Source organism: Streptopelia decaocto (genome assembly GCF_964273445.1).
Source record: "Streptopelia decaocto genome assembly, chromosome: 12".
In the NCBI taxonomy this organism is placed as follows: Eukaryota; Metazoa; Chordata; class Aves; order Columbiformes; family Columbidae; genus Streptopelia; species Streptopelia decaocto.
This window is the reverse complement of record NC_138667.1, coordinates 11,437,937-11,464,079: the sequence shown is the minus strand read 5'-3', so window position 1 is coordinate 11,464,079 and position 26,143 is coordinate 11,437,937. Positions and strand designations below refer to the sequence as shown.

The following is a 26,143-nucleotide window of genomic DNA, read 5'->3' as shown; positions in this document are numbered from 1 at the left end:
AATAGTCAGCTCTCCTGACTCCTACACTAGCAATTACCTTCTTGAAGACATCAAGGGCAAGAGGAAAAATTGCCAGCTGTGCTCTAGAGTTGCCATTGAATCAATCATTCTTTAGATCAGACCAGAATCCCGTGTCTCTGGATTGAAGATAATACCAGGTGTCTGACTAGCCAAGTATAATAGAATATAATTCACATTCAACTGGCTTCATTATGGTGTATCAGTGTCTGGTCTGGAGAGGTACATTCTAACTCTGCCCTAAAACCAGTGCAATACTGCTCAGGCTGTTTACACTAAATAGCTCAAAATGTTATGTCATGCTTGTGGGGTGTTTCTAGTTACTACAGTTATTTGGTGTTTCTGAGTCTTGTAATAATACAAAGTATTTGGAAAAAAAACAGGCTCTTAGAGTCATGACTTAGAGAACGTAAGCAGAAGACATTTTCAACTATTTCATCTTAAGACCGTAAGATCTTACTCCAAAGACTCTACAACTTGTGGCTGCTAAGACAGCTGGTAAAAAAGCCTGTCAGCACCAAAATACCAGTGAAGTTCTCAACACCCAGCACTTTATTTCAGCCACGTGTCAAGAAGGAGACATCTTAAAAATTCAAGATTTAATTTGCATTTTTATGGTAATTGCTTGCTTTGGAACATTCTTCAGCTGGCTCCAATATTAAAAAAAATACACGGGAGAGGATTAAAAGCTAGTCTTGAGCTAAGGGAATGAGTAAAAAATAGAGTATGGTGCCAAATTAGTATTTAATTAGTGTGTATTTACATTAATATGACAGCACAGCAAAAGATTGAAAAAAATAACTTTTCCTACTAAATTTGACATCTTTAACAGTAAAGGAGATTGGAATGCTATCCCATCACTTTTATACAAAACATGTAGACTGCCACATGCTCTGCTTAAACAGATATGTTGCTCTCTCTCCCCCAAGCTTTAAAAATTACAATTCAGAATATCAGAATACCAAAGGTATGTATTTCAGTAATGACCAGCAATCAACACACATGTAATGTATTAACCAAGGAGTGGGAAGAGAAACTGGTGGCTGAGGAAATCCAGATTTTTTTTTAAGAAAAATTTGGAATGTTGATAAGTTTTTGCTAGCCACTTCATACGTAGCTAGTGCCTAACTTTGGTATGGTTTGGGATGGAGGGCATTCATTGTTTCAGAAGATTAAAGCTTAGAAACATCTCCTTAGGAGACTGGTTAGTATTGTGAGTTTGTGGGTTGTAGAACTTTTTCTCTAAAGCACAAATGAATGCATTAATTCCCTCAGGTCTTTTATCATTGATTCAATAATACTTTTATTACAGAAATAAGATTATGAAACCTCCCTAAAATATAAACTTGTGGTATGTATGGCCAAGTAACTTCCACGACGGTCTCAACACCCTGGCTAAAAGGAAGCAAAGCCAATGATCTAATGCTAGTTAAAGAAACAGTAGCCTCTTAACATTGTAAACTTCTCAGTAGTGCACTACATTTAACTCAGTGCGCTCTTTCGTTTCAGATTTGATTAAGACTAGAACTGTATATTTATTGATGGCTGGTCAGCATCTCTAGTTTCTAATTGTTTTGCTTTGGGTTTTTGTTTGGATATCCTTGAGTGCCTCAAACTCTAAGTGTTCTTATATGTAGCAGTGGAGAGAGAAAGAAATAGAACCAATAAACTGCCTTCTAAGATCCACGTGTAACTGATCTATGTGATAAGTTACTATTCTTCTGTTAAGGAAAAAGGATGTTTTTGTTTTATGTTACCTGTCTTGTAACCACATAACCATTCCTACACTATACTATTTATATGTAAGTTTAAGTGACAGTAAAACTAAACTGTCCTGCCCAAATTCCTTAATTCAGTTTAATCTCTCTTGTGTTTTTTCTGCAATCTCATTGCTACTAAATGCTACCCCCGTCTTTGGGTGAGGAGGGCAGGAACAAGCATTGCTAAACTGCTATTGAATGAACTACTGTTTCCCTTCTCATTTTCTGTTCAGAGGAGGCCTCACTTGCCTACCTGCCTCATATTTTGAGGTCTAAATTTTTGGGTGTTGCTGTTGACATCTAAAATCCACACTGATTGCCAAGACAAGGGTCTGTCGCTACTTTGCACAACTGTTACCAACTGTTCTGTGTTCAGCAATAGCACCAGTGGCATCAGTTCCTCTCGTTCAGCAGCCCAGTGTAAATTTTGTCTATCCTAGTGATAAGAGGAACAAAAGTCTTTTAGAAACCTGTAGGCCTAATGTAACAAGATTAGACTTAATGTAACAGGAACTTAATAGAGAAACAATAGCTATATAGAGACTGGACATGAGGCAAAGTGTGATGGCCTTGGTTTGCAAGCTGGGAAAGCGGAATGTTCTGCTAAATGAAGAGGGAGCTACATGACTTTTGCTGTGTAGTAGCACAAAACAACAACATGCATGCTCAAGAAATTAGGTCAAGAAGCTGAGACTGGGGCGGGCACCAGAGACCCCCAATGAAGATCCTTGAATACCAGCGATGGACTTCTGGCAAAGGGTGGGATTATATAAATAATGTATGTTTAATGCATGAACTAAGCAGTAGAAACAAATGAATATGAAATTGGTATGTATAATAAATACCAAGAAGTGTAAGTTACCCACACCCTCAATTAGAGGAACTGGGGTGCTGCCATCCAAGTGTTGGCTTTTTAACACTTTCAAAACAGTGCTAAGGAGTCTTTTTGCTGACTTTTCTGTATCATCTTATTTGTGGAAGAGCTTATTTTAGGATTTTATTTTCACACTTTATCCATGCTAAATACGTTGTAAATCATTTCTTTAAACGTCTTTGCACAAAGCATTAAAGTTAGGAGATTTTATTCTTCAATTACAGACCACATGGAAAGCAGGTCACACGATGCTAGCGCACATTTTTATTACAATGAAGACAGAAGTTAATGAGTGATGGTTACTACAGTTTTGTATATGCTTTAGCAGGTCAAATAGACCAACCGGGGATCAAAGGTTGCACAGAGAGACCCAAGGGAAGGTGACTGAGGTGGCACAGTGGGAGCGATCCAGGCCATGCTTCCCTCCCATCCCCAGGTCAGAGCCTTCCAGGCACCCCCAGCTGCACACGTGGCCCCCAACAAGCATCTGACACACAGAAAACTCACTGATGGTTGCTGTGAGAGCCTTAAATAGCTCACTAGCAATGCTTTTAATTTCTGCCAATAGCTACTAAGCCAATGCTGTTTTCTTCAAATAGTAATTCTACAGACACTGGCACTCAGATCCATTCCTGTTTGATTCTTCCACAGACTATTGCTGTTTGGGTTTCTTCAGACATCCCTCTGTGAGCCTGGGAAAGATACTGGCAGAGGACAGAAATTTTCCTTGCAAATGCTTCATCAGCTGAAGCAATCTCCTTTTCCTGTTTTTAATATGCTCAGACACCGTCAGGCCTTTTAACATCATCACATACTTTTCAGAAAGGCATTCCACTCTTGTGAAAGATTTTGGTTTAAATCTGCCATTAAAAATACTAAAATGGGACACTAGCTTGAGATCAATGGTATAAGTAAGAAAAATGAGACTGAGTAAAACAAGATATTTAAAAAAAACCCCACAACCCTTAAAAAAGGAAAACTAGGTTTTAAGATACTACAAAGTTCAAGAGTACAAAAATATTTACCTTTTAGAAATACCCAGGCCTACAATCACATAAAATAAGTATCAACTTACTTAATATAAAAATCTTCATAAAAATATGGCCACCCATATTTAACCAAGTCCTCAAACCTGCCCTATAAAGGCTTTGTTGAGCAATTTAGTTATGTCTAAACAACTATTCTATAGATTAACTTTTTAATAAGTAAAACCAAGATTAAATACTGCTGTTCTTAGAGAAAATCCAGCTTAAGAAGGGATGAGAACACCCAGAGTCACAGGATAATGTTTTCCTCATGCCACACTACATTTATGGCAAAAGCAAAACTGCAGAAAATTAATATGAAGGTAAATAGTATTTCCACATCCCAAAGAGCAGCTTGAAATAATTGCACAAGTTCCTTGCATTTAAATGTTACAAAGCTTTATATTTGTGCTTGAACTTAGAGGGAGAGCCTCATCCCTGTGCCGAGTGCCAGCACGGAACTACTTGCTAAGAACTCTCTCATTGGAGATGAGACATTGTGCTTTTGTTGGCTGTTATTCACAGAGGATAAAAATCAGTCTACCAGGTCTGACAGATTTTGTGGCTAAGAAGTGCATGCATAGCTAATAAATAGAAAAATAAAAGTTATTATACTTTTTTCAAACTATGTAGTGTCCATAAAACAGTAGTAGCACAACTCTGAGCTCTACATTTGTTTTCATCCAATCTAGATTTGCTGAATGTTTTGTTTTGTTTTTTTAATGCATGTATAACCTGTAGGATTTGAAAAACAAAATACCAGATTTGTTGGCATTTTGTTTTGAAAAACTGTGGTCCCGAACTAGTCCTTTTGCATTTTTAACAGCTGCAGGTGGACATCTCCAGTACAGAACGGTAGCTTTTCGCAAGCATCAAATGCCCTTTAGGTTTGTAAATGGTACAAAGGTTTTGCAGAGGCTTTTGAAATGCCAGTGATCTTTCTCTAAAGGTACAGAACAATGTGGTATATATATCCAAAGGAGAAATTAAATGCTTTGGAAAAAAAAAACCCACAAAAGATCTAAAAAACTGCTTATGCCAACATACCATGAAAAACCTGAAAGCCAAAGCTGCACGGCATGTTTTGACACGATCATTGACTCACTAAAGCCCATGTTTCTTTGGAAAGCAGGCACGGCCCATCAGAAGGTCAGCAAGCCACAGTCCTTACTCTGTTTTGGAGATTTCCCCCCAGCCCCAAAGACATTGAACATTCATGAAGCCCAAGGATTTCAGTGGGCTCAGGCTTTATGAAAAAGCATCAGCAGAGACAAGTGGATCCCAGGTCCTGGGACAAACAAGCAACATCAAAGGATAAGCCAATATCTTGTTTAAAAAACACGTCCTTGCAGCGAAGTCTATGTCTGCTTTGGTACAATTAAATTCAGATCCCACTTAGTCTACCAGGCTTTGGTCACAGATTTCAAAGGAGGCCAGAATCTTCCTTTTAAGAGCATGTACTGAGATTTTTCAAAGACAGATGCCCAGCTCCCCTTCATCCAGTAAACACGTACAGCAAGAAAAACACCAGCATTATGTTTGCTAGCTTTTTTTTTTTTTTTTTCCTTTAAGCAGCTTTCACTGAATATCTGACCGACTGGAGTAATTGTTGCTACTATTCCTAAGGGTAATTTCTAGCTTATTCCTCAAATCAGGTTTAGCACAGGTAGGCCCCCATTTCTCAACGGGGACAAATCTGTATCTGCTCTCACATCCCAGCTATCACGACACTGCATCACAGACTAAGAGTCCTACCAGACAGCATCTGCTCAGTAAACTCAGTATTTGGGTACAGTAGCGCAGGGCATAATCACTATGGTGCAGTTGCACTGACTGTTGGGTTTTGTTTGTTTTCCTCTGGCAGAAAATGCATTTTGAGAAGATCTTGTTCTTCTTTAGGCCCCTCTGAGAGTGTGTGTCCTTCTTCACAAAGGTGTTACCAGAATTTTAGGACTCTCCTTTGAATTCCTAATGTCAGTGGTTTGTTGGTCATTTCTGAAACTGAAAACAAGTAGAAGACTTAGAAGCTAGAGAACATTTTACAGGGTATTATCAGACACTTCCTCCTCCTCATTAGCACTGCTAAAAAACACACATTACACTACTAATATAAATATTAGGAAAACCCCAAGTGCTCTGTCAAGTCTGCCTTTCCAGAAGGCAGAAGCAGTGCAGCAGACAACACTTGGAACTTGAACATAATTCAGTGATTGTAATTCAGTTACTTCAGTCTGTTTATACAAGAAGCCCGTAAAGGTAATCTGGTTTGACTCTAGGATTTCTAGCTATAGTTCGTCAACTACAAAGCTGAAAAGCTGTAAGTCAAACATATGAGACATCCGTAATTGTGATAAAGAGCAGCATACGCTACTCGAGCATTCTGGCCCTGGAATTGTTCTACTTCTGGAAGCATAATGACAGCTCCTTATATGACTGGGGTTTTTTTTCAAGCTATTATTGCTTATAAGGGCAGATTCTGTTCCAGAACAAGTTCTCACTAAGCTGGATGGGAGCTGTGAAGCTGCACTTGGGCTAATTCAGTTTTTCTCTGCTGCTCCCAAGAATTTTCTTCCCATTATGGTAACTGGCAAACACTGGCCATCTCCACTGCTCCCACACTATAATGTTGTCCTACTAAACAGATAGTTTAAATGGAGAGTTAAAGAGAGAGAATGATATAAAAGGATGGGAAGTGTTGGGAGATATGAAGTTACAGCCTCAAGGTGATGTAAAGGCCATCCTTGATCTGCAAGTCCCTGCTTTCAAGCAATCAGCTCTCAGGTTCAGAGATTCTGAAGAAACTGCATAACGTCAACGGCCATCAAATTAACAACCCAATAAAATAATCTAAAGGGCACTTTGAAAGCTTTTCTGTTTTGCAGTGGGTCTGATGAAACATGGTGGAAAGGGTCTACGTAGAAAGAGGTCCTGAATTAATGTGAAGCACGGGACAGATGCGAGCTGCCTTACCATTTCACCTTCAGCATCTGCTCGAAGGTCTCAGGCAGGGGGTTGCCGTAGCTCTCCGGGAGAAACAGGACAAGGATCCCGATCAGTACAGTCAGGCTTCCCATCAGGATATAGGGTAGGAATCTGTCATAGGCACCTGGCAGAACACAGGACATCACAACAGCATTGATATGTTCACAATCAACAAACTCATCTGTAAAATTTATACTACAGACATTATAGTAATGCATAATTTATTTAGAATAATTAGCTTGAATCTTTGCGAATATCAAAGGTGAATCCAAAACTGAATTACATCTGGTATCTGCTAGTAAACGAAGGAGTTTTTCAGTTTTAAAACTACAACATATGCTCTGGTATAGTCACCACCTACCATCAGTTTCATGCCATCCCCTGTGTTTGTGTAACAGCTAATAGGTTTCCTGTACATTTTCAATGGGGGTAGCCAACATCTTTGCAATGTAACAGCTCTGCTGGGGTCACTTCTGGAGTTCTCAGTACTACACTGCCATCTGGAACCAAATCCTCAGGTAAATAATTCAATATGAGGGAATAAAAGTACTCATAAGCAACCAAGCACTCATCGCCTGCCTGGGATTGTGCATCCTACTGGTCTTGTACAAAAGAAGAGACTGATGGCAGCTGAACAGGTCACCTTCAGACTAATGGGCCATTAATGGGGGAATCCTAAAATACCTTCTTTATTGCAAGGGGCAGAAGCACCAGGCCTCCTGTGACAGACAAGAGGCTCTGACCTTGGAATACTCGGAATATTATTTTGGACTAGAAGGCAGCAGCCCCTGCTGGTAGCCTGAAGCCATTGCACAAGTGTTTGGGCAGGATGCAAGATCTGCGAGTCACATTAGCACAGCAATTAAAAGGTTTTTCAGTAAAGGCAATAGCTAGGAGTTAAACTATCTAAGGGAGAGAAAGTCCTAAACTGGACCTCACAGCTTTATTTTTTAGCTGGGATAGAACAGTATGCTTTATAGCGTACAGAATAAACTAGGATTACAGTGAAGGCCCCTGGGTATTTCACATAGAGCCAAAGTTTGTGATTTGATCTCTTCTGTGTGCACAAGTAGGACGAACTGCAAGGTCCTAATTTAGCTGTAGCAAATATCAGCAGCTGACAAGTTTCTCCTAAAACCTCCTAAAGTTTAGGAAGCTATTCTGATGACCGGAACAAGATTTTTTTAAAGGCTGAGCCTATGGAAACCTGGGAGGAAAGAAAGAAACAAAACAAACAAAAAAACCCCAGCCAAACAAAAAAACAAAACACTAAAAACTTCATCCTTTCTACATCTCTCTGTTACTGGTACTTGTGCTGCAATGGAGACTAGGGAGCATCACACTCCCGCTGTCTCTTTTACTTTACATTTGTGCTGAACAAGTATGAAATAAAGATAATGTATTTTCATTATTTTTAGTACAGTGTGTTATAGCCACACTGAAATGTAGAGGTGAGATAACACAAGTGAGCTGCAGATAGTCTCTCCCCTTTCCTGGCATAGTGAACCAGCACTAACCCCTCAGCAACGTTCTGCCAGAGCTGGCAAAGTCACGCTCAGTTCGTATTGAAGGTTTCAGCAAGAAGCAAAACTCTTCAGGCACAGAGCAGAGCTGCATTGGGTCCAGTGGTGGTAGAAGGAAACAAATGTGTGAGCGAAATAAACAGGATATTGAGCACCACGTATTAAGCAGCCAGATAATATTCACAGATATCTCCATCCTTAATCCCCTTATCTCTGTTACCCTTTCCTATCTGCAACAAGAGGATCATATTAAAAAAAAACCCAAACAAATAACAATTAATATTTGTGCAGCATTCAGAATGTGATGGTAATGATTGTCAAAGTAAAAGGCCTCTGAGGAAATCAATAACTCTGCTTAGAGACCAAGGTATGAACAATAATCAAAACCAAAATGAGTGCTGAGGTGCCTGGGTTAGTAATGGAAAAAAAAAAAAAAGAAATCACTTAATGAAGGACACAATTAAACACCCTCTTGTGCTGCTTAGTCTGCATATTTCCCATTGATTGCTCTGGGAAGCACAGATTTGGGGGATGTTTGGATTCCCTTCTGGTTTACCTGCTCCTGACATACCCATCTTGGGACATGCAGGAAGAGCACAAGGCAATGAACCTACCACTGCACTTCCTTTACTTGCAAGATCATTTCTTGTCACACTCTCTTGGGAAACTATCTGGTGCCCCAGGGGTAACATCCATTGCCAAAATGTGACCAGTTCTAAGCCCAGCCACTCTGTTTGCACAGTTTATAAACACCAGAAGTGCCTTGGACCAGCTCACACCCACTCCAGCCTCAATAAAGGAAAAAAAGTGCCTGATTCTTCTGCAAAACCCAAGGAGCTCCACTTAATTCCTGCAGTGTACGGCCGTGAACTCAGACAGAAGGTGAGAGATGAGACTTATAAGACAAAAATGAAAGGACTTAAAGCTGAGCCTGTGCTCTAGAAGCTCCAATAACTTCTCTGAGCAGTTGTGCAGCAAAAGGCAAGAAATGCAAGGTGTCTCACCCAGGTAAACAAAGTAAGGAGCAAGGATGCTGCCCAGCCTGGAAGCCATGGAAGTAGCTCCAACTGCCATATTTCGCACTAGCGTTGGGTATAGCTCCACGTTGTAGACATAAAGCATTGAAAAGGCAGCTGTTATGCCAAATTTTCCAAGCATCACCAGACCAATAGACAGGACATTAAAATCTGGAGGAGAAAAAATAAAATCAAGGTGAATAAATTTTTTTAATTATACAATGTACTTGCCCCATCTTCAGATGACTTGGCTCCAAACTTCCCGCTGAGCCTAATGTAGATGCTCAGGTTATTTTGTACGTTTCAGATTTTGGTTCTTCCCCAGTAAAATAGCATTACTGAAATGGAACAAAATCCTGGATTACACAGCAACAAAGCACAAACTTAAATCCATGTCTTTTTCGCAAAAAAACTGTGGCGATTTACCCACAGTGAAATCTGGAAGACTTACAGGTTCTTTTAGGCTCTACACACAACCAGATAAATCACAGTACACTTTTGGCTCTCATTTTACAAGCTGGTTCCCCTGGACTATAAAAAGCTTAGTAATTTGACACAATAAATGATGGCTGTCCCTGACTCGGTGTATACACTTAAAAAAGAAATCACGGCTGCAAGTGATCAGCATAAACTTAACCTCAAATTCTAAATTTGATCATGGTTTCCAGTAATTTTACAGAACTATCAGATAGCATCGTGCAATATTTCTAACATTTTATACAATTAAGTCACAAATTGAACCTCGTACCTGCAGGCACGAGCTGAATGAAGAGGACAACACCTCCCCCTAAAACCAAGGTGCCAGATAAGGAGTAGCGCCGAGGGAGGGAGCGGAGGAGAAGCCAGGCGATGACATAGGCTGGAACCTCAATAACAGCCGCCAGGAAACAGTTGATGTAGGCATTGCCATGCCAGTTTGGAGTGCTGAGGGACAGGCCAAAGTAACCAACTGACATGAAAAACCTGAGAAAAGCAATAAAACCAAATGATTCCAGAAACACCAGGCTCTGAATGCTTCCAGTGTTGCTTCAGATGTCGTTACAAAAACAGGATGTGGCAACGCACTGCCACGGGCATCATGGCTTAAAAAAACCACAATCTCAGTGGAAACCCCACCTTTCTAATTCTGTCATCCCTTCCAGTGATCACATCCACAGCAGCTTGAAGAGACCTCTGATTTCTTTGCCCTTCCTGCATACACTACACCAAGTAAAAAGCTTTGTGGAAGTTGTTCACAAAGGCTTTTCACTGCAGTGGACTCATTGACACAATGAAATAACTCCTGAAAACTTCCCATGCCAACTACATTCCTTCTTGTAGCAAACTCCAGTGACAGGATCTCCTCCCACCCTCAGCAGTTCCGTTACATCTAATGTTATCTTCACGAGAGAGCTGGATGTTTGGGTTTCAAATCTCAAAACTCTATTACTATGGCATGCCAAGTGTGCCAGTTCCTTTCTGATGGGGGAAATAGGTACAGAAAAGTGTGCTGGTTTGTCTGAATGGTATTATTGGGTCCTCCTTCCTCGTGGCTGCGAGATGGGCACTGTAGAGAAACAGAACAAAATCGCTGGCCATGGGTCTAGTTCTTGCTATGTTACTGAGTTGCTGCCTCTGCTTCAAGAACATTTCTCTTCAAATAGAGATTATAGACATGGGAGCTTCATTTAAAAAGAAAAAAAAAAAAAAGGCAACAGAATTTAAAATACACAAGCTGTTATGTATAGTTTCCTATTTTACGTCTGAGTCAAGGCTACTGCCTCCATACTCTTGTGTGTTAATGCGTCGAGGGTGCAAGGATACTGAGGGCCATTTACCCACCATGGACCATGTACAGACAAGCTCCGAGCCTGAGACTTGTTACCTAAACCTGTGGTATGTGCCCTCAGATTAGAAATTGTTCTATTGTCTGGATACTTTAGGAATACACATTTCCTTACCACAAAAGTATTGACATAATAGTAATAGTTGCAATGTTTCGGGTTCGAAATAGGTCCAGAAGGATAGCCTTCTGCTGCTGCTGAGGCTTCGAATCCTGCATCTGAAGGAAAAAGGAAAACAAAACCAAAAAAATTCCCACACACCTAAGAGCAAAACAACCTCTGCACACCCACAAGTTGGGCAGTTATGAAGTTATGACTCTATCGGGGGATAACTGGCCAGCCCATGACCACTTCTGCAGCCCGGAGGTAGAGCTCGTCTCTGCACCCAGCTGTACTCCACAGTAGTTTCCATTTTTTGGTTAAAAATAAGGTGGCACTGAGACACAACACCATGCCGACTGATTAAAAAGAAGTATTGGCTGACAAGAAAAAACATTAACGCATCCTTAATGATCTAACACATCCTTAACAAGCTAACACAGTACTTCCAGGAGTAACCTCATTGCTAAAGGCATTTTTCTGTGCACTGTCCACTCAAGTCTCTTCTGTTCAACCTTCACAATAGTGTGAAATAAATGCAAAAAAGTCGCCCAGTTTTCTGCCTGCTGGTTGGCACCCTGCTGGAGATGGGGACGGGGACGGGTGCCAGGGTTTATGTGGAAGCCAGGAAGCGTCATGGGAGCATCCACCACATCAGATCAGAGAGCGAGGGTCCAGTTTGAGGCTCAAAGCTGGGACATGGGTGGCATGAGGGTGCCCTTCTGCCAGCCTGGTGAGCCCTGGCTGGGCTGAAGCTGCTGCTCACACCCAGGCTTTCCCTCAAGCCCAAAGAATGAGCCACCCTGTCAATCCCTGTGGGGCTGCCCAGGAGATTTCCCATCCTAGGAAGAGAGGATGGTTTCTGAGGAATCTGTGTCTAGCATTCCAAGGAATATCTTCCTACTTCAATCAAGAACTTAAAGTACAAACATCATCCTCAGGCTTTTGTGGACAGATGCTTTCACACACAAGATTCCTGTGAAGTAAAGGACAGCTGAGCTGCTGCTTGGTCTCAAAAATACACAGGAGCGATGAAAACTCGTGCTGGAGCCTGAAAAAGTCACATCCAGTATGAAAGACGACTGAACTCTTGCTGTGAAGTAAAGGAAGTGCTTTTCTATGGTTTCTGTAGGATGAGCTTCTCACAGCTGGAACACGTACTTGAATTTACACTGGAACAGACATTTGGAAAAGAGATCTTCAGCAGATCAGCCAAAATGTAAGCATGATGTTCAAGAGCTGGATCCTGCCACAGGAGGTGCAGCACGCAACAGCTCTCTCCTGCAGATACTGCAGAAGACCACACGGTGCTTTGTTTTCTGCTCTACCAGGAGACATAAACTGCAGGTGCCAGTATAATGAAGCGAAGCAAGATCTGACATACAAACATGTGGTTACTGCTGGAAGCGTTGCTGGTTTCTTTGCATAAGAAAAAAGTCTGAGCCTCTCCAGCAGGAGCTCTGGAGAGGGAAAAGCCACATGACGGGGTGATGAGCACAAGGACCAGCCATGCTGCTCCCAGCTTGCTGCGGTGCTAGGTTTGTTCTAGGCGTTCTCCTTTTAACTGATAAATATGATATACAAGAAAAAACAAACAAACAAACCAGGCCTGAAGAAAAGCTTAATGTTCTTCACTGCCTTTGCTATCATCACACTTTCCAAGTGCCCATGTAGCACTCGGGTGACTTCGCTGGTTTGTGCAACCACAGGAGTCCCTCCATGCAACCCCCGCACGTGTGGGTGACAATTGAGGGTCCCCAGCACAGCCCACTGCAAAGGGCTGATGTTAAACTGCAAACTGCTAAAACCACACCAATCTGAAACGGGGATAAACATGTCTTCCTCTGGTCTTCTCAGGGCACAAAGGATGAAGCAATCTGGGTCACCCTTGCTCTGAAAACCACAACAACCACCACTGAGGAAGAGAATTCTACTGTAAAAAAAAAAACAAAAAACAAAACAAAACAAACAAATAAAAAACCCCTCTGGCTTCTCATTTTGAACTTGCTAACCCAGCACCTACCTCACACCACCAATCACTGCCAGCCTCTAAGAGCTGCTGGTCCAAAACATTTCTCTGCTGGCATTTCCCAACAAGTCAACGGGCCAAAGGGGAAACTGCCACCGAGGTAAAATACCAGAACATATGAAACATACCTCCACAGTGTCAAAAAGCACGGCTGGGGCTGGAACACCATTTAATTTTGCAGCCTTTCGGATAATAACCTCTGCCTCCTTATATCTTCCCTGGGAGATCAGCCACCGTGGGGATTCAGGAATGATCCTGCAATCAGTTTCAGAATAAATGACTCAACGTTTTCACAAAGTAAGAAGTTATTAAAAACACATGTATCGTTTTTATGAGTTACGCTCTCATCTCACAGATTGCTTGCAGCAGAAGACAGTCAGCACAGAAGCATGTGAGCAATGTAATGCATGGATTTGTCCCACTGGGATCAGTGGGAGAATTCAAATACATGAGATGTTTTTATTCTCATGCTGAAGTAGATACACAATTGGGCCCTTGTCCTGGGTGGTTGTATTTCAAGGAATAGAATCATAAAATAACTTTGGTTGGAAAAGACCCTCAAGATCATTGAGTCCAACCATTAACCCAACACTGTCACTAACCCATGTCCCTCAGAACCTCATCTCTGCGTCTGTTCAACCCCTCCAGGGATGGTGACTCCACCACTGCCCTGGGCAGCCTGTTCCAATGCCTGACAACCCTTTCTGGGAATAAATTTGTCCTAATATCTAATCTAAACCTCCTCTGGTGAAACTTGAGGCTGTTTCCTCTCATCTTATTAAAAAATAAAAGAAAGAAGCAAAGTTAGAATGAATCACCACCTAGTACTATAGGGGTAAATCTTGAGGTGGTTAACAGTGTCCAGAGTTAGGATTCAAACACAGAATTCCCAAGCTGCTCTGCAAAGCTGATGAAAAAGTGGCTTCAAGCACACGGCCAGCACCAGTGAGGCTCTGCAGGTAGTTAACTCGACTTAAAACTGGCAAAAAAAAAGCAAACAAAAAATCCCCCCAACTCCCACCTCAAAGTAAAGCCTCCTTACATGGCAAACCGGGAAAAAAAAAAAAGAGGAGAAATGAGGAAATGAGACACCCCAACACCTTGTCATTACCCAGTACCCGGAAGGGAGGGGACATGGGGAGCGTGGCCTTATGGCGTGGGGACACTCACCACCAGAGCGGGATGCAGAACAGCCCCGGGACGGTGAGCGCCAGCAGCAGCATCTGCCAGTCTCTGATGAAGTAAGCAAACAGTGGCAGCAACATGTAGCCAATTGCAAAAAATATGCAAATTCCTAATGTAGAGAATATAATACGAACTGATTTGCCAAGAATTTCTGTTCCTGTTTAAAACAAGGGAGGTTGGATTAGCATTTTAACTCTTTCTATTAAATCATGACTAAATACTTTACTGCATTCACAAAAAAATAAGCTAAACAATCTTAGAAAAGGGCCGTTTCTCTTATAATACTTAAAGGGACACTGTCAAGGAGAAATGGTCCAAGAAATTATGATTATCACAATGCTATTAATCTGGTGGGAGGTTCCTCCAGATGCTTGTTGTGCATCTTCCCTGGAGCTGCCATTGGAGCACCCATGAGACCAGCACCAGCAGTCTGGCAGAGTCTGATACAAAACCATTTTCAATACTAAACTTACCCTGTTTCCCCAAAAATAAGCCCTACCTCAAAAATAAGCCCTAGTTACAGTTCATAAAAAAGTCAATTTAAATAGTGTCCAGGCATACATGTAAAAAAGTAAAACATTTTGGAGCAAAAGTTAATATAAGACGCTGCCTTATTTTCATGGAAAACAGGTAATTACCAATCAGTATTTGCTCACAGATCTAGCAGAGGATTTAGAGACCTGCTGTTCAGTGAGTTCTTCTCTATTGCAAAGGCTGGCAAAATGAAAGAGAAACAGCTGACAGTGGACTTTACATGTTTCACATCTGCCAGGAGTTTACATGAGTTTTGAAGAGAAAATGAAGGCTACCATGTGGAACCACACAGCAAAACATGAACCCTCTGTGGTGTGCTCCAAGGACATGGAGGTGAAGGGATCTCAGTGCTGTTGATGGAGCACCAGAGGCAGATGCAAAAGCATGAAGCTGCTGTGGTACCATGGGGACAAGACTGAGACCACTGGTCAGCTACTGCGTGCTTGCAAACAGGCTGAGCTTGGAGTGAAAGAGTTTATGTCACGTTTTTTGTCCTCTGTGTCAGCCCAGGAATGTGCACCCACACAGCTAAAGGAGCTCAGCTGATGGGCAGGAACTTGAATGTATGTTAAAAGCCTAAACATTGCTTGGCACTGCACAGCAGTGAGTCCTGTTCCTTCCAGCTGCATGAAACAGCTCATCACATCCTCTCCTCATGGGAAGGACTGAGCAGAGAGGACTTCAGTTATCTCCATTAGCCTCATTTCCAAACTACTGAGCTTCACTACTACATACACTAACTCCAGCCAAACTATTGGGTGAACTGAAAGAGCTGTGAGGACCTGAAGGAGCTTCACTCCTCCCTGGTCCCTTCCCCTGCCTGGAAAATCTGCTTCTGTCCTTCCCAGTGGTTTGTGGGATGGCAGGGAAGAGCTGTCAGTGACAGAGTGGTCACTGCAGCGCCATACGGACTCACCCAGTACAGAAATTATCAGGGATCATCAGGAACCTTCAGATGAAGGAGCGACTCCTGTTTGCTTTGATTAATGCATTGTCTGAGACAGATACGGGCAGGCACAGGGAATGACCAGCAGACTCTCAGGAGCCTTCCCAACGCACTTGGCTGAGACACAGCTTGCTCCCCGACTTGACCCGTCTGGGATTTAAGCATCATTGAGCGCTTCTGGGGCTGGCAGACTGACACGAGTGCTTCGGGATGAAAGGACATGCCACACATCAAGGCAGCATGACGACCTGCATCCAGCACTGCCTGTGCTCCTGGTCCAGCTGTGGAGCTATGTCTCTGCCCGATCAGATCCCACACCCCCTTTAGAGGGACTCGTGCAACACAAATTTCACCTGCCTACAAGAGGATTTTCAGTCAAGTCCTGCACCTCCCAGCCTTCCTACAGCAGGTGTTTGCTCCGGATTCATCAGCTCCACTCAAGAGTTAACTCCCAGGATGGAGGGAGCAGTGGCGATGGCAATGGCAAGGGATCTCCCCCGTGACAGTCTGACCTATTTAATCCTCGCAGTGGTGACTCACGGCTGCCTGGGGACACAACACCATATCCCTTCCATAACACTGATTTCATATCGTGCTCTTCTGCTCCGTTTTTTCCCCGTTAAAGCCTCATAGGGTTGGAAAGAACAGCATTAACTATTAGTATATGGTTTTAATTTAGACTAGCTCACATTCCAATCTACAAGTTTTAAATTTGACACTATTGGTTTAAAAGCTGACAGAGAAGTATACATCCCTATTTTAAAGACAGCTCTTGCAAATCCCAGCTCCTCCCTGAGGCTGCATCCATCACCCCAGTAATTCACCAGTGCAGTTGCCTTTCCTGAAAACCCTGAGATGTTGGGGGTCCCCCTTTCCCCACAGGGTCCCAGGGCAGTGACTGTGGCCATGCAGCCTCCCCACAGCCACTGGCTCTTTCTTTCTATGCTCCCCATAGAAAACAAAACAAACCTTACCCAATAAAATCAGGGACTTCATCACTAGCCTCAGCACCAAGACCAGTGACTTTATGGCTAATGGGGTCTCTAACACCCACCTGGCTCCTCTGCTCCCATCTTCCCACTGTGCCTGGAAATGCTGGTTTGCTCCAAGGGTTTGCAGCCAGGTATGTACCAACCACTCTGCAAAGGCACAGAGAGGCAGGGAGGACCCAAATGCCTTCTCTATCTCAGACCTGCTTTTTCTGCTAACAAACCCTGAATGCTTCCTGGAACATCATCTCCAAAAAGGAGGGAAATTGATGCTTATTTAGAGGTTTCCTGCTCTCATCTTTTTCTCTAACCTGTAGGAAGTATAGGCTTGACGCATCCAAGAGCAAAAGAAAGAAATCATACTAGCCTAAATGAGGAATTGTACCAGTGAGGATTTGCTGCTAACTAAATGATGCAAGTTCAGAGGAAACAAACAAAAAAAAAAAACAAAACCAAACAAAACTCAAACCAAACCAAAACCAAAAACACAGTACATTAATTGAGCATTTAATCTAATGCAGACATACTCATACCCAGTATGAAAGCCACCACGTAGTTAGAGATCTGTCCCATCCCCACTATGAGAAAGAGCACTGTGAACATCTCCCAGCTGGTAGAGAAGATCTGCAGGAAGCTGAAGCCAGTCTGCACTGCCATCGTCGAAAAAAGGATGTTCTTCCTGCCAAACCTTTTGCAAAAGATAAAGGAGATCATCATTGAAACAGTATTTATTTATGGAGCAGGGCTATATAGAAGAGCATGAGGGAACACAAATATGGAACCTCAAGAGATACAGCTCAGAACAAAATGAAGTTTCATTAATTTTAAAGAATTTTGTTTCTCATTTTCATATGCATTAAAAAAGGTACAATTTCCAAGATGCAGGAAATAAACCAAGAAGAAAAATTAAGATCAGAAACTTCAGAGAGGCACTAGAAAGGAACTAGAGAGACTAGACAACAGGACAGAAGAGAAACCTGAAGATTGCAAGCCACACAGCCAAAAGTTGGGAAATGATGACATTTAGTCTACTGGCATCTATACATTGCAACACCGGTATGCTTTGAATCTGCTAAATAGCTCTATCAGCTAGTGTCAGTCTCTCTGAGCTGCCATACATATTGCACTCTTTCTCTCACCCACTTGTCTGCATGCAAAGTCTGTAGCATTTTCTTATGGAAATGTAAGAGCGAGCACATGCAGGGGTTTGCACCAGCAAGATTTAGTTATTATCTCATCTCCTTTTCAAACAGTAACACTGACTGACTTCTGCACCCAGGGCAGGAGTTGGGAGATTAGATTCAGATCACATGGAATTTAATGCTGGAGGCTTTAGGATTAAGGCTCCCGCTGAGTTTTGAAACCCCTCTGCTAAACCCAGCACTGCTGCCCTTATGAATTCCTCACTAACAGGGAGCAGCCAAAGCAGTATCAGAGACCCCACCATAACAATATGGAAAAAAAGGCTCAGGGCTCTTTGAAACAGAAAGAACATATATTCTGCATTCAACACTTGCAAGGCCAAAACTTCAATAGTGCTGAGATAATTATCAAATGCCTGTAATGATTTTTTTACTATTTCACATCTACTTAGAGGCTATGTTGATTGCTATCCATTTACAGGTTATCTTTTATTTCTTCCTCTTGGATATGCTTATTTTATTGCCAGCAAACCAACTCTTCAATGCAGAGCTTCCATTCAAAGGATGTTTCTGTCCTGCAGCTTCAAGAATGGACTGACGGTTAACGTGTGACAAAGAACATTTCTTGAACTACTAAAAAGGCCAGATACAGAAATGAGTGTGGTCACAAAGTGAAAACCGCCACATCAATCTGCAAAGCAGCCACACTGGCTCCTTGCAGAGACCAGCTCTTGATCTCCTAAAGCACCCAAAAGGCAGTAATCCTGCACCTGGGGTAGACCGAGGATGGGATTTTTGAAGAAGCCAGGCCAGTTACCTAATTTTAATCAAAACTCAGAGAACTGGACTTTTAACTCCCTTACAAATGCAGCAGCCATGGCAGCAGCTCAGCCCAGCTCTGCCCACGAGCAGACCGGGAGCAGCGGCGTTACCTGTCCGAGAGCTGCCCCGAGACAAAGGAGCCGATGAGGACCCCCACGAAGAACAGAGAGGTGGTCAGCGGTGCTTTCCAGTCGTTCTCGCACACCAGGTTCCACTGCAAGAGAAGGGTCCATGCTCAGATGCAGACACATCAAGCCTCACCCAGGGGGTTATTGGCTGGAGACACACACATTTCCACAGCATTTAATTTCATTTCCCCACACCTGCATTTCCAACCATCGCTGGCACCAGTGCTGTTTCCACAGCAAAGGTCGCTACCAGCATGTCCTGATTAGAGCACAAAAAAAAAGGGAAAGTCATTGCCTCAAGTCCTATCAGGCTGAAACACCAGCAGCCATCTGATGGGACCCCATCACCTCGGAAGTGGGTGAGCAGCCAGCAATGCCAGCCCCATGGGCAGTCGGTGTGTGCAGCCTCATTTCCAGCACAAGCTCCGCACCACATGCCCATCAGGCCCTCCCAACACCCAGGACCTGCCTCCCCATGGCCTGAGATGCTTCTCACCAGAAAAACAGAGTGATGGTGATGGGCAGGAGACAGCCCCATCCCTGGCTAGGGATGGTTTCCAGTTTACCTGACCCCTGCCATCACAAAAACTGTTGTTTCTCCAGTTACTGGGTTCAACAAGAAATACACAAGATGCACAGAATAAAATCTCTTTTCCCATGCTGATACATTTACAAAAGCCTTCCCATCATCACAAGCTGCATGGCTGACTCACTGCCCATCGCTCAGCCTTGCAACCAGACCCAGCTCGGGCTGGAGGCTTAGGACAGGAGCCAGTGTGGAAACTTCCACCTAAAGCTGCTCATAACCCCAGACAGGGTTTAAAAAAACAAAAAACAGCATCATGAGCCTCTGTCCACTGAAGCTACAGCTGAATGTGTTTCTGCTGCGGCTTGCTGCTGTCCTGGTGACTAACCTCTCAGTCAAGACACGCCTGCCAGGAGCGGTTATGGATTGACTTCAAAATCGTCAGTCTCAGATTAGATAATTCTAACACAAAGGTAAGAGAAGGTAGCTCACAGATCAAAGTATAGCATAATTTTCATAATTAGCCGTGCTATCAGAGAACAGAGACATTGCCCTGGCTGTGCCCAGGGAACGAAGGGGCCAAGCCCAAGCAGAGGCAGTGGAGCAGAAAACTCTGCTCTGGGCTGCCCAGGCTCCTCCACTGAGCTGCCGGCAACAAAAAGGAGCAACTTTTGCATTACAAAGAGAGGCTGGTGCCACCTGACAGCACTGAGCGTCCTGCCAAAACCAAAGAAAACAGCCGATGGCTGGTCGGCTGGGCTTCACTTCTGCTGCAGAAGAACAAGCAGAAATAAACCCCCAAAGCAGTGGGGATGTGTTGTGGTTTGGTGGATTTTGCTCTGGACTATAATTCAGGAAAGAGATGCAATCAATGCCTATTTTCAGGCAGAATGAAGGTACGCTGCCATGGGTACTTTTGTGCCTCTGCCCAGCTTGCAAAGTAGCACCAGCTACGGGACAAAAAGAGAAGAATTGAGCTTCAAAATGCAGCCCGTGCCTCTTTGAGAAACACACCAAGTCTTTAAGATGGGAATATGGAGATTTGAAGACTGAAACGTGCCTCCACTACTTAAATCTGATTAATAACAAAAAAAAAAACTATGGCAGCCATTTCTGCAAGAGATTTTCTGGTCCCTGCTGGGAAGGGAGAGGCGGTGAGGTGTGGGCTGGCACCTGCGCTTATCTTTGCTGTGTTTGATAAGGTGAGTGTGAGCACGTGGGTCAGTAGGGCTCCCATATGTTCAGGGATGTTAATTGTGAAAAATATATGAAGGGATCTGTTTCACATCAAATACAACCCACATTTCTGTGAAGGAGCTTGGTGGAAATCAAGCCCCATATTTAAAACACAAATGCAGCTTCAGGAAACACAGCACTAAAAGGAAGAGTTTCAGCAGTTCTGCACCAGCTGGGCTCACCTGGTCCCTGCGGTACAGAGACATTTTGTCACATCCCCTGCAGCTCCCTTTCCCCGCTCTGGGAAAGCTGGTGACTAATGAGGGGGCAGCATTTGCAGCCGATACAAACTATTATTAATGATCTGGGCACTGAGCATCCCGCTCTGGGGCTGCTGGTGCAGCGCCTGCTCCCAGACCTTCAGACTTCATCACTCGAGGTTAAGGGTCGGTGTTTTTAAAATGCCTCCACCATGCCAAAGGCACTTTGGTTGCAGAACAAATCCAGCTACATAATAACTTGTTCATGACACTGAGTTGCTTCCTGTGTTTCCTTGGTGCCAAATGCCTCCTATGCAGCTGTTCACTCTACTTTTTCTACTGACATACCCACAGATAGCAAAAATTCACTATACAGGGTCAGGTCTTTAAGATGTGTGGGATGTGGTAAACAGCCAGCTGGCTGGAGAGGGGACGCTGGCTACAGGAACTTGCTGTATTTAACCAGAAAACAGAAACACACAAAACCCATCTGACTCCAAGCATACCTGAAGCTGCTGAGTGAAAAAAACACAGCACCTGTTTTGAGTCCAATACCACACACAGCACATGGGATCTGGGAGAAGATCTGTACAGCCCTACTCTATAGGCAGACCTCATCTTCTCCCAAAACACCAGCCTGCCCTCCACAAAGGCTCTCTCTCTGACGGGGGCTCATGCCCTGGCACTGCACAGTGATGGAGCACGTGTTGACAGGGTACGATTTCAGTAGTGCTTGAACACATAGGGCTTTAAGGTGTTCTCTGTATGCTGACTCCGTGCAATTAGTACTTGGAAAAAAAATTAATTTAACTTATTTGAGCTTTTCCTTAGAGCCTGCATCCATTGCAGCCAGCACCAAGCACACCATGGAGCTGCAGCCCAGCCGCAGCGAAACTACCCACAGCTATGACTTCCGAACCATCTGTGCTGGACTAATTATTCATTAACCAGAAAATAAGTAATTCTTTAATGTCCCTGGCAAAGCATACTGGAAAGCAAAGTTCACATAAGCTTCCAAGCAAGTGCTTTGAACACTAGGAATAAGAGCTCCTCAAGAAGAACACTTAAATCACTTTATTGCCATCAAATCCTTCCAACTCTTTCCCACAGGCTCCCAGCTACTAGAAGAGCAAGTTCTGCTGGGTGCTGCCAGCAGGAATGTTATGGATGGACAAGGTTTCTGAAAAACTGAAACTGCTGGAGAAGGTAAACTGATTGCCCAGCGAACAGGGAAAAGGTCCTGGGAGACAGCCTGGCTCAAGGGAATTAACTGTATGCTAATGCACCACTCCAGAGAGCAAAACTGGTGCATGTGCTTCAATCTTTAATTATGGTCAGAACTCAGCATTGTTGCCTGGAATTAAAGCAGAAGTAGGTTAAGTTTCAGACAGAAAACCCCAAAGAAACAAAAATACATATGTTAAAATGTAGATTAATTTCAAAGCACAGATGACAGAAAGCAGAAGGGGTGGTGACAGAGTAGCAGCCCTGGTGACCCCAAACCAGGACCTTCTAGATCAGCTGAACCCCTCATGCAAGTGCAGGTGGCACTGACCCAGTGCAGCAGCCACCTGCTTAGGTGAAAAATGCTGATTTGATGTCAGGACAACCGGAGGAGCTGCAGCAGACAGGAACTGCTCTGGAAATGGGGAGAGGTGGCTGGGCCAAGGGGAACCTGCCAAGGTGCCCAGCTGAGCCCTGCAAAGCAAAACGAGACCCTGCAGCCCCTCCATAGCTGCAGGATCACACCTCACCCCACACTGACCCCACGTTTCCACATGCTCATCATTATGCTTACAGCCTCATTCTTACCACCCTGCCCTGTTTATCTGTTTTTTCACCTGTGCTGTGGACACATTCACTTTTCTGACATAATTTCAATTTTAAAACTAAGCAGATGACCGAGTCTGGAATCCTCTGTTCCCAGAGTCTAGCATGTCCCTGCAGACCAAGTGACACCAGTGCTGAGCTGGCATCTCCAAGCCTGTTCCTTTCAAGCACCAGTAGTAACAGGATTTGATGCAACTGCATGAACCAAATAACACCTGCAGCACTTAATCCTGCACCATCAAGTTTTGCTCCTCAGTTGAGTTCTTGAACTTAAGATGTTTTTTGACTGAGCTTTCCTGATGGCATGTCTTGGCTTGTCTTTCATAATACAGAGAAAAATGTTGGGTACAAAAGTAATCATCTCAAATTTAACTCAACTGCTTCTTTTCAGGGTTTCATCAGAGCCTGTTTTCCTTGTTTTAAAACCAAATTCGCTATTTTTTCCAAATGTCCATGACAATTTTAAAACAAAAAAAGTATCTTTCTTTTCCATCTGGCTTACAGATGGGAACCTGGCACTTGGTATCCATCTCCAAATGTGCTGTTGCCTCTCTGCTGTGTCCCAGGCCCCATGGTAAACCCCCCCTGCTGTGTCCCATCCAAATCTGGCACAGAGGCTCTTGTTTGGCATCTGCCAACACAAGGTGTTCACTTCTTTAAGAAGGAACAGCATTTCTCCTCCTTTTGCTTCATTTACTGTCTCAGAGCAATTGCTAACTCCAAACCACAGACTGTGAGTTCACAGTCACCCCAGGTTAATCCGGCCTCCCTCCAGCAGCGAGCATTGGGGCACTGCCTGTGGCTACCAGTGAGCACTGGGGCACTGCCTGTAGCTACCAGTGAGCCTGTGCCTACTGGGCACCTGCCATGTGGCATGTGCCAGCCCATGGGTTATGGCCGGGCACATCTACATGCAGCACGTGGGCTGCAGCCAGGCTGCCGCTCGAGTTCACTCATGGCCTGGAGCAGGATGAGTTTCCCAAACACTCCCACCTTGATGTGGTGTTGTAAGGGGTCCCCAGTGGCTGAACACAACCACCAGCACAAACAACATATGCACAATATGCACACAATATGCACACAAAGGCACCATGGGTGACAATGGCTTCATTTTGGGCATGCAAGGGGAGGCAGCATCCCCTGCCCGTGTCCTGCCCTCCTCCAGCACGGAGCCGTTCCCCACTTGCCTCCCTCCCTGTACGCTTCAGTGCAGCTGAGCCCATGTCTGCACAGACCCTGCCTGTATCCCTGGGGCACAAACCTTGCTCCTGTGTCCCTGGGACGTAGACCCACATCCACGTGCCTCTCAGTCAAGACTCTTCCTGGCTGGGGCCCCATGCAACAGTTTTTATTGGCAGATGTTGCTGCTGAGTCACAGGGACTCGAGCCAAGAGCCACATACCCGCTCCGTGCCATGCACCCTGAGTGTGAGCCATCGGTGCGTGAGCGGGGTGTCCCTCAGCTACCTGGGGTACACTGCTTGTCTGAATGACTGTGGAGCCCACCAGCTGCCAAACCCAAACACTGGCTGGTATAAGGATGAGCCTGTTATTCCTTGAACCCCCTCACAAAACACAAAAGAGCAGCAGTAACTGCAGCTTTAGGGCAATCATGTTTTCCTTCTCTACCAGAGCTCCAAGCTCCCCACCAGTGCAAGCAGACAGACAGCATGTCCCTGTTGGACCATGGCCAGAAAACCCAAACAAATGTTCACATGACCTGTCACCATCCATGCTCCCATAAGACACCCAGTACAAATGATGCCATTATACAATCTTAAAAAAAACAAAGCCAACAGCTTGGCTGTAGCCTGAGGGAAGGTTCTGTCAGGAACCTGCCACTGCATGCCAGGCACGCCACAGACCGCAGGCACCAACCACAGCACCTGCCTCACACCAACGCTGATGGCCAGCAAAGCCACCAGCACAGCTGGCAGCATTGGCAAAGGGTGCTGGCACCAGCAAGGGCCCACCGCTGCTCTAGACCCATCCAGGCTGCTTGTGTGTTTACCAGAAAGCATCCATGTCCCCATTCAAAGTGGCAATGGGAACAAGTGTCAGATTCCATGAGACAGAAAGTTTACTGGGACAGTCAGTGTGCCGACAGAAGGAAACGATCAGGCTTCTATTTTCAGCCTTTGCCTCCCCCTCCACACAAACCCCCTCTCCAAATAAAACAAGCTGAAGTTTCAATGGAAAACACCACCGAGATAACGAGGACTGGGGGCTCCTCCGGGGGCTGTTCACCCCACATGCCCCCTCCTCTCCCCACAGCATCCGACCCTTTCTCACAGACACTTGACCTCCTGGTTGTTGCTCCCTGTTCATGCCCCCCTCGCAAGGCACAACGACCCCCGAAAGCCCTGGCAAAGCCCGGCCGGTCACAGCCTCTCCCGGGGCAGCGGGGCCCCGCGGCCGCGCACCTCGGTGACGATGGTGGAGTGGTAGACGTCGCGGCTGTACTCCCAGCCGTCCAGGCACGGCTCCTGCTCCAGCGACCCCAGCTCCACATCGGATCCCGGCAGCAGCCCCAGCGCCGAGAAGTTGGCGAGCGCGGCCAGGTTGTAGCGGCGGCAGCGGCTCGGAGCCGTCTGGCCGTCCCGCAGCTCCAGCGGGATGCTGGCGTTCAGCCACTCGCCGCTCAGGTTGGCCCCGCGGGGCACTGCGCACCGGTGCTCGGGGGTGCCGGCCAGGAAGACGACCGACATCCCATTGAAGCCGTTAGGGATGATGCTGGCGCTGAGGAGGAAGAAAATGAGCTTCTGGAAGCGGCCCCACTCGCCCAGGAAGGCGGTGGCCGCATCGTAGTCGCGCATGGCGCGGCGCGGGTCCTCCGCGGCTCTGCGCGCACCGCGGGTGCCCCGCGCGGCGGCTCCGCCCCGGCCCGGCCCCCCGCGGAGGCGGCGCGTCCCGGCGGGTGCCCGCGGCCCCGCTCCGGGGGGCGGTGAGGAGAGGAGAGGATGCTGCCGGCCCCTCAGCATCCCCGGGGCCGGAGGCACATGGGCACTCACGTTCGCTCCGCAGTCGGCTCCAGAGCTTTCCAAGGAGGCATTTTCCGGTTTTGCACCGAGAATATTTAGCAGATTTATTTTAAATCGCCGCTCGGGGACTCCTGACTGTCAGCCGAGGCGGTCAGGGCTGCGCCGGTGTCGGCGGTTCGGCACCCGCGACCCCGCTGCGCCCACGGCTGGGATGGGCCGGCTGGCTCGGCAGCTGCTGCCGGTAAGAAATCGGCGTCCGGTGAGACTGGGAGCAACGCGATGGTTCCACCGCCCCGAGCCCTCTCCGGCGCCCTGAAACCAGCCCCTTCTGGAACCTGAATCAGGTTCCTCCTTGTAATGCCGCTGCAAGATGGACGAATATCACTGCACAATGCACCCTGCAAGAGCTGGGCAAAACCGAGAGTCACGATAATAGTTAATAGATAGGAAACTAGAACAGCTCTCGATCAAACCAT

General features: G+C 45.2%; 1 protein-coding gene across 1 annotated transcript; it reads right to left on the bottom strand.

Moving 5' to 3' along the window:
- Positions 1-2,896: 2,896 nt before the first annotated feature.
- On the bottom strand, positions 2,897-25,561 carry SLC22A4 (solute carrier family 22 member 4). The gene is made up of 10 exons (XM_082063908.1): positions 25,110-25,561; positions 18,878-18,981; positions 17,337-17,491; positions 14,320-14,491; positions 13,278-13,404; positions 11,139-11,239; positions 9,947-10,161; positions 9,187-9,369; positions 6,648-6,783; positions 2,897-5,678 (listed from the first exon to the last, which is right to left on the bottom strand). Exons 1-10 carry the CDS (start codon positions 25,500-25,502, stop codon positions 5,603-5,605), a joined length of 1,662 nt encoding a protein of 553 aa, XP_081920034.1. The 5' UTR covers positions 25,503-25,561; the 3' UTR covers positions 2,897-5,602.
- Between the last annotated feature and the right edge of the window lie 582 nt (positions 25,562-26,143).

What these genes read in the sequence shown, in the direction of transcription:
- SLC22A4 (XM_082063908.1), bottom strand. Translation starts at nt 25,502, where the DNA reads ATGCGCGACTACGATGCGGCCACCGCCTTCCTGGGCGAGTGGGGCCGC. An exon ending in ATTATGTCAATACTTTTGTG is followed by an intron (nt 10,162 to 11,138) that starts GTAAGGAAATGT and finishes TGCTTTTCTCAG; the next exon opens with GTTTTTCATGTCAGTTGGTT. An exon ending in TCCTTACTTTGTTTACCTGG is followed by an intron (nt 6,784 to 9,186) that starts GTGAGACACCTT and finishes GTGTTCTGCCAG; the next exon opens with GTGCCTATGACAGATTCCTA.